The sequence below is a fragment of the Euprymna scolopes genome, chromosome 12 (genome assembly GCF_053919585.1).
Source record: "Euprymna scolopes isolate OS-2025 chromosome 12, ASM5391958v1, whole genome shotgun sequence".
Taxonomy (NCBI): domain Eukaryota; kingdom Metazoa; phylum Mollusca; class Cephalopoda; order Sepiida; family Sepiolidae; genus Euprymna; species Euprymna scolopes.
Window position 1 is genome coordinate 27,436,421 of NC_136493.1, and position 8,338 is coordinate 27,444,758.

The 8,338-nt window shown below is 31.8% G+C and overlaps 1 protein-coding gene across 2 annotated transcripts in view; it reads left to right on the plus strand.

Annotated features, from left to right (window-relative positions):
- LOC145291218 (beta-galactosidase-like) overlaps positions 1–8,338 on the plus strand; it is a 120,021-nt gene that overhangs the window by 101,354 nt on the left and 10,329 nt on the right. For both annotated transcript variants that reach the window (XM_080136806.1, XM_080136805.1), the window contains exons 13-14: positions 836–940; positions 5,921–6,055. In XM_080136806.1, the coding sequence (XP_079992932.1) occupies positions 836–940; positions 5,921–6,055 (240 nt within the window). The remainder of the gene's footprint in view (positions 1–835; positions 941–5,920; positions 6,056–8,338) is intronic.

The following is an 8,338-nucleotide window of genomic DNA, read 5'->3' on the forward strand; positions in this document are numbered from 1 at the left end:
CGAAGGAAGTGACCGGAGGTGTTTTGATTTGTATGCGGTGATAGAAAAAATGGGCCATGGCGTGAGAGAAAAAAAAACAAACGGAGAGACAATTGATGGCAGAGATATGTGTGTGAAAGAGTGCCTTGACAGACATGTTTGATGTGTGAGTGATATTTTGAAACCTGGAGAAATGTGTTGTCGGAAATTACTGGAATAAATGCATTAATACCTAAAAAAAAAAAAAAAAAAAAAGTGCTGAGTCATATTTTTTTATGGCCTTCCTTACTTGTTTGTTCCTGTGACAGTACCAAATAATGTGTAGGTCAGAGTGGTTGAAATGTAGCAATCTGGTTAAAATGTAATTGCCACATTACACTATCATAAACTGATAGCCACTCTCCAAGGTACCCACAAACCAACTCCAAATATATCTACATCTATTGTTCAGTTCTTTTGTTACCATAACTGCGACACCTTGACAAACAATCCTATGTGAGCTTCCTTTTTGTGTTCCTTGGTGAACAACTTACTATCTATTGTTTGTCAATAAAGTCTTTCTCTTTCTCACCCATATTCCAACATTGGGGAGGGGGCGACAGTATCACACATTCATACACTAAACCATTCTATTGCTTGACGGGTCAATTACTCAGTATTTACACATCTATCTACATTGATAAAAACTAGTACATCAAAATATGTGACTACTCTGTTTCATGAAAGATTAAGTGCAATGCAAGCTGAGGTTAAGTTTAACTCTGGTTTACATTAAAAAAAAAAAGTTTGTGTCAAAATTATTTCAAAATTGTTTCATTTTGATCAGCTTTCTTACAAATCTTTCTTGTTTGGACAGTATTTTGGTTTCACTCTCTATCGGCACAAGTTGAAGAAGTCTGTTGTCAATGCAGCCCTGGTGGGGAAGGTTGTAAGAGACCGCGGTTACGTTTTTGTTGATGAGGTAAGAATCACTAAATTTTTATTTATACAAAGTCAGATGTGTGTGTATAAACTTGCATTTTCAAAATATATATATATATATATATATATATATATATATATATATATTGAAAATGCAAGTTTAGTAAGCCAATTCAACGCAGATTTAAAAGAAAAATAAACATTTGTTTATAAATCAAACTTTTCAACATCATTGCACCTTCTTCAGAATAGAAACGTTTTGATTTTTTTCTTTTATCTCACATGGCATGATGCCACTACGAAAAATATGCGGTCTTTTTCAACAGTGATTATTTATTTATTTTATTTATTTATATTTTTTCAAATGTCCAAGTCAGGAGATCGAGATTGCATGTGATAGGAAATATGAAGGATTTTTTTTTTGTTTTTGTTTTTACGGGATAGAAGTGTTGTTTAAAGATTGCATGGGTATTAATTTTCTTAGTAATATATATAATATATATATATATATACTAGCAGAAGTACCCATCGTTGACTGGGTTCAAAAACAGCCTACAGAAAATGGACTGTGATTGATGAAAGTATGATAGGTTATGAAAAGGAGGGGGTTGTAAAGAGATAGGTTTTGATACTCAAATATTTTACCCTAAGCAAAATATGATGAAAGTAAAGATAATTTTTGCGAAAATATATTTTTTTATATCAACTTTGTTTCCATTCGTAGCCAAGAGTGACCAACAAAATGATGTTTCCTTACAAAGAGAAAATGTTTTATATAAATAATATAAATATGCAAGAAATAAATGTTACCATAGTCAATAAAAGTTACTTTTATGGTAAAAAAAAGTTTATTGGTTTGTATTTTTTAGTAGTTTGTAAAAAAAAATCTTTTTTTTTTAATTCACGAACCGGTTTTAAAAAAAAATCAAAATGGCAGCGACTTTGAAATGGAGAACCCCATTTTCAATTTGAAGGAGGGGCACCTGAGCATTCTGTGTTAACAATTTAAGAGAGTTCCGTCAACCTAAGGAATATTTATAACCATATTTTAATGTTTTCCGTTATTTTGTGCTTGAGAAATATTCGATTATGGCATGTGTAGTTTATATAAAAATTCTCGCCTCAAATTTCGTTTTAATTTCTGTTCGCTGAAATTATTTAAAATAAACAGCATTAAAAATTATTTCAAAACAAAAAAAACATATGAACTGAACTTTTATTGATTATGGTAACACTTATTTCTTGTATATTTATTTTTTCGGGTAGTTGTTTGTTGGCTTTTCTGCTAAACACTCTTACTAAATAATATCGACAAAATATCGAAAAACAAAGAAACAAAAACAGTTTTGAAAAATAATAAAGCTTTACTTACTTTAGTAAAATAATCCGAAACAGCAAAATGGGATATTAAAAAAGTAAACACGTAATCACTTTAGTTTTTTAAAGCAAAGAATCAATATAAATATGAATAAGAAGAAAATGGCGCCCTTGTCAAGCAGAACAGCTTCGTTTCAGTTTTACAGTATTTAACGTTGAAGTATTGCGCCGTCGGATTGAGGGTTTTATTATTGTAATGTAAAGAACATGCAGAAAGAGTTGTAATCAACTGAATTCCTTCTAGTACACTGACAAAAAAAAAAAGCTTAAACAGATATATAAATAAAAATAAAAAGGTTATGTAAATGTTTTTAAAAAGACATGTAATCACCTGAGCAGGATTTTTTCCTTCTTTTGACACGATAACAAGTAACGTTCTTATTTTTTATTATTTATCTATTAATCTATTTTTCGAAAGTGCCACGTGCAAGTGGAGAAGGAAAAAAACAGAGTTATGCAAAATTTGTGTTGAGAATTGTCTAAAGTTACGACTTTTTTTTTTTTTTTTTTTTTGGCTTTCACTTTAATAAGAATGTGAATTTATGAGGTGAATTTACTCGACACAATATGATATGATTCAACTAAAAATAAATAAATAAAAACTAACGTGAATTAAGATTAAAGTTAAGGCGTTATTGTGGACCCTCACCCCTTTTAAAAAAACCTTGTTAAACTTTGTGACATATTTACATTCTATGGAGGTCAGGCGCGAACGAACACCCAATAATTTCATTATACCATATTTCTTCAAACTGAAACATAATTATCAAAGTATACTTACGCAAATAGATATGAAAAGTCTTTGTTAAAGTTTGTGCCATATTTCCATGGAGTACAGGCGCGAACGAAGACCCCACAATTTTATTATACCATCTCTATTTAAGTTGAAACATATTTATCAAAGTATTATTATGTACATCTATATAAAAAATCCTTGTAAACGTTTTTTTTTTTCTTTTTTATTTCCATACTTTGGGGGTCAGGCGCGAACGCAGACCCCACAATTTTTATGAACCACCATTCTGCCAGATCAAACATACCCATTCCTGATCCTCAATACATCTTCTATCATTATATGTAATCAGTTTTTTAAAATAGTCAACCATATAGGAGCCTATTCGTGACCAGACACACACACACACACACACAGACATTCAGCTTTATATTATAGATATATATATTGTGTGTGTGTGTATCTACACTGTTCACTCCTAAACTAATTGGCTGATCATTTTTAATTTTTAAACAGCTGCCAGGTATGTATAAGGGTGGAAAATGTGGGCTATATTTAGTTCTATGCAAAGGGAGGTGAAAATTCAGCGACCTGATTTATGTGAAATCTTAACAATAGGTATTAGCCATCAATAAATATCTCTCAAATTTCAGTTTCTTTGGAGTATTTTAAAGAGTTTTTAGTGGGTATAATATGGGCACAACATCATTTGAATATTTCAGATTTGCATTAAACTTGATCTATAGTTATAAGACAATAATTCTTTGAATTTTATTTTTATATTAAAAAAAAAAACTTAAGCTTTAAATTTTAGAAATTTTTTTTTATTTTAGATTCCAAATCATGTAACAGATTTTGATCAAAATTGAGATAAGGATTCTAGATATAAAGTTTAGTATCATTTTATTTAATCTTAAGAATACATAAAAGTGGTGCAAAACTTTTCTGTTCAGTATAAAATGATTTATAGCTGGAGGGAATTTGGAACAGCTGGGGAAATGGGGAGACAGAACAAAAATGTAAAAAGTATTTTAAAAAATGGTGTTGGGTGAAGTGAATGCCTTGCCTAAGTATGTCCGGGGCAGTTTAGTGTTCTGACTAGTACAAATTTGACTCCATCAGGTACTACCACTTCAGGTCACTGTGTACATAGGAGTAATGGTAATTAAGGAGTAACTCCCCAAATTGAGGTCATACCAGGAGCGCTTTAATTTGACCCTATATGAAATTGGTTTTATTTGTTATACAAAATTTGATACAAGGCTATAAATTTTTTTTGGGGGGGGGGGCGTCTTCTATTCTATTAGTTAACAAGTCACATTGACGCATACAGTTTGAATTGAGAACTTGAATGCCTACTAGACACTGTCCTCGAGTGTTTTAAGGGGTTTGTCAGAGCATGAGGATACTTTTCTCTAGAAGTAAACCTTGACTAAATATTCAGAATATCATGGTATTTGCAACTCAAAGAAAAATCTTTGTAACCAACACCGGTTTTTAAAAGGAATGGTGCACCTTCTCCAAGTGATGTTACTTCAAGTAATAACTCAAAACTGGATACTGCATCAGACAAGATGAATTCTCGTCCTAGAATCCAGTAAGACCAAGAGACCTCAATAAAGATATACTATAACATCTTTAAACGGTCCATTGGGTGAGGAAAACTATATTCTCAACTTCTTTACTTACTCTGTGTTTGAGATATAGAAAAGAATGTTTATGGAATATTCAAAGATTTATGTATAGTTCATATAGTGATTTATGTATAGTTCATATAGCGATTTATGTATAGTTCATATAGCGATCAAGCATAAGCTCCAGGAAGGTCGCCTCCCCCTTAATTTGAGAACATTAAATGAAATGAAACCAAAGTGAATTACCAACTAGACACCATCCTCAAGTGTCTTCAGCTCTTTATCGCTACAAGAATTTGTCAGAAGAACTTGACATGTTGATACTTTACTCTACAAGTTAACCCTGACCAACTATTAACAACAGCATGGTATTCAAAGCCTAAATAAGATTCCATCGACACAGCTATACTTTGGTCCGTGCGAGGAATAGTGCAACTTCTCTCTGATGTTACCTTAAGTAACAACACTAATCACCAGACTAGATGAATTTTTGTCCTGGGATCTGATAAGATCAAGAGACCATAAGAAAAATATACTATAACAGTCTACTGGTCAATCAGGAAGGGGGGGAAAAAAAATTGTTCTCTACTTATTGTTTGAAAGGTAAAGAACTTTAATGGAATATTCAAATATCTTGTGCAGAAATCAAGTGTTAGCCCCAGGAATAGGGGTCCTTGATTTCTGAGAATTTCGACTGAATTAAAATGAAGCAAAATTCTAATCCCGTTTCACCATGAAAAAATTTATTCGTCTTTCAGTCATGAATGTTCAGCAATCTTTGCTTTTATCTCTGTTTAATGATATGCTCCACTTCTGCATTGCAGGTGCACATGGATTAGATTGATTTTCGTTGTGATGACCCCCCCCCCGCCTTTAGTTCAGAAATAGTTTGTGGATCGTTTTGATAAACCATTATCTTTGAGATAATCCACAGATAAAAATCTTGGGAAGTTATGGTCTGGTGAATGTGAACCCCATTCAGGATTATACCTTCTACTTATGAGATTGTCACCAAAGTGCCCCTCGCCTATCACTGAATAGCAATAAAACAAAAGATTGGAGAAATTCGTAATTAAAACTTGATGGAAAGGTCAGATATAGATTGAAGCTTATTTGTACCAAATAGGGTTCCATTGCAGAAAGGATTGCTAATATTATTAAAGATTTTATGATTGGCATTTTTTTTTTTTTTTTTAGAGGGGGTACCTAATAATGTCATGATTATTGTATTAACATGAATTCCATTTATTCCTTTTTTTTTTTTTTTTTTTTCTAGGAAAAGATGGGCGTATTCAAGCGAGAAAAGACTTTCACAATGAACATTACTGCTAAGTCTGGCCAGTATCTGAATATACTGGTCGAAAACCAAGGGCATGTGACTTTTGGAAATACCATCAATGACAACAGAAAGGTAGGCAAAACATAAGCAAAATACCTCTGAATTGATATCAAAAGAAAATGTTTCTACAATTTTTAATTTGTATGAAAAAAAAAAAAAATTGTATCATAGTAAATAAGTTTACGACTCAATCGCCAGCAGTTTTGCATCTGTATCTAACAGCAGGTTACGTAATTGACCAGAAAATGCCAAAGTAAAGAATGCAAGATGATTAATTCAAAATGTGGTGTTCCCCTTCCTTTCCTATGTTAGGAATGGCTTTCTAAATAGAAAGCCATTCTTAACATGGGAAAAGGTTTTGGGGGGAGGGTCATGTGTACATAATGTGTTGAAAGTCATTTTCAGATTTAAAAATTAATTTTCTTGTTTTAATAAATTTCATACTTTCATTAAATCTCTTCATCTGATAACTAATTGGATAATCATTTCAACTTCCTTTGGCTGCTTGCATAATCTGCCATTAGATGCCAACGTGAAGTTGCCAGAGATTGGGTTGTAAACTAGATAAGCACTCCTCTTTTTGCTGAGAGGAGCAAAAAAAAAAAAATTATGAACGTGTTTGATTAGCATGCCTTTTCTACATCAGATGTCAGATCCATGTTGATAATGGTGGCAAAAAGTGAATCTTTCCATGAAATTCCTGCTATCACGGAAAAGTTCAACCAGTACAGTCATGGTGAGAATTGAATATGCCTTTTACAGCTGAGTGCCTTTTCTCACACCAATCTTTTCTTGATCTGATGTCTGTGTGAGTTATTTTTTTATTTATTTTTTTTTTTTTTTTACAAAGGAATCACCGGAGGCCACTCGAGGGTAAGAGTTAATGAGTGTACAGTAGTCAATGGGAAAATGTTGTAGTAACATGGATATTTGGAATAAGAATAAAAATCTAGTCACAAAATTGAATTTTGATAAAAAAAATTATGTAAACTTGTCATGTCTCAATTAGTAACATATTACTGCATTATGTACTTTCATTATTTTACAATTCATTCATTGATTCGCCATTATTATTTTGCAGTTGTAACAAGACTGACTGTAGTTACCTCCCTTGTTATCATGCAAATTCATCTGTTTATTATTTAAGTATAACTTGCAATTTTCTATTTCATTATTTTTCATAATTTTTGCATATTTTACGAATTTCAACTTGACAATAAGTAGATAACATTGATTTTAATTGAAATTCAATATTTTGATTTTCGTTCTTATTCTGAACAAGCACCTCTGTGCTTTATCAGGAATCAACTTAAAATAGTTCCCCCACCCCCATTCAGTCAGGTTTTGAAGTGCCTAATACTCTCACTTGCTTCTTTTACAAAATAAAAAACATTGGGTGCATTTTATGAGGACACATCTGACTAGGGCTGAGTTCTACACCAGCATCTGGGAGGTGACGGTGACTCTGTGGTTAATGACACAAACTGACCACCTAGGTATAGCAAGTTTGAATCCAGTTGATTCCACAGAAACCCTTTCACTTATCTGATCCCTTAAATAAGTGCACAATGTTTTTCTAAAGAGAATTCTAACTGGAAACGAATGGCAACAATTTTCATCCGATTCATTTGAATTAAATGAATGATGCTCAAAAACACTAGCATCTCGAATAAACTGCCAGTTGATCTGAGACAAGTTATTGGTTACTCTGAAGGTTGTTCTTGATCTACTGCCGGAAGAGCCAGTAAATCTACACTACTCAATAAAGTTAATGTTAAAAACGGAAAATGTCATTTCATAAACCAGACTTGTGTTGGCCATTAAAATATTTCTATAGAAAATGTGAAATCAGTTTTGCTGTATCTTCAAAGAAATATCAGCAAATATTATCGGTTCTTTATCATTTGCTGGATCAAGGCAACCCAGAATCAGAAGATACTAAAAGAACATATTTTAGGATGATCCTGTTTTTTTTTAAAACTTTCAGTTGAGTTCTAAACAAACAGTACGTATACACTTGCCTTCAGATTTTTTTTTTTTTTTAAATGACATTTTGTTTTTAAATAATTTATTAAACAACTTTTCATTAAACAAAATAAATGAACAAATGAAGTAAATTTAAATAAGTCTGCATAGAGAAGAATTTCCAAACTTTTTGTAAACATGGAGGATTGAAACGTAATCTTCTGGCATCAGAAAATATCACTCCAGATGAACAACACGTGGATTACATACTAACCTTTTCTTTTATTTACCGCTATGATGAGGAAAAAAAAAAATGTAAAATTTTCAAAATGGCGTCTATCACAGAAATATTAATTTTAAACAAATATTTTATTTTCCATAGCATTTTGT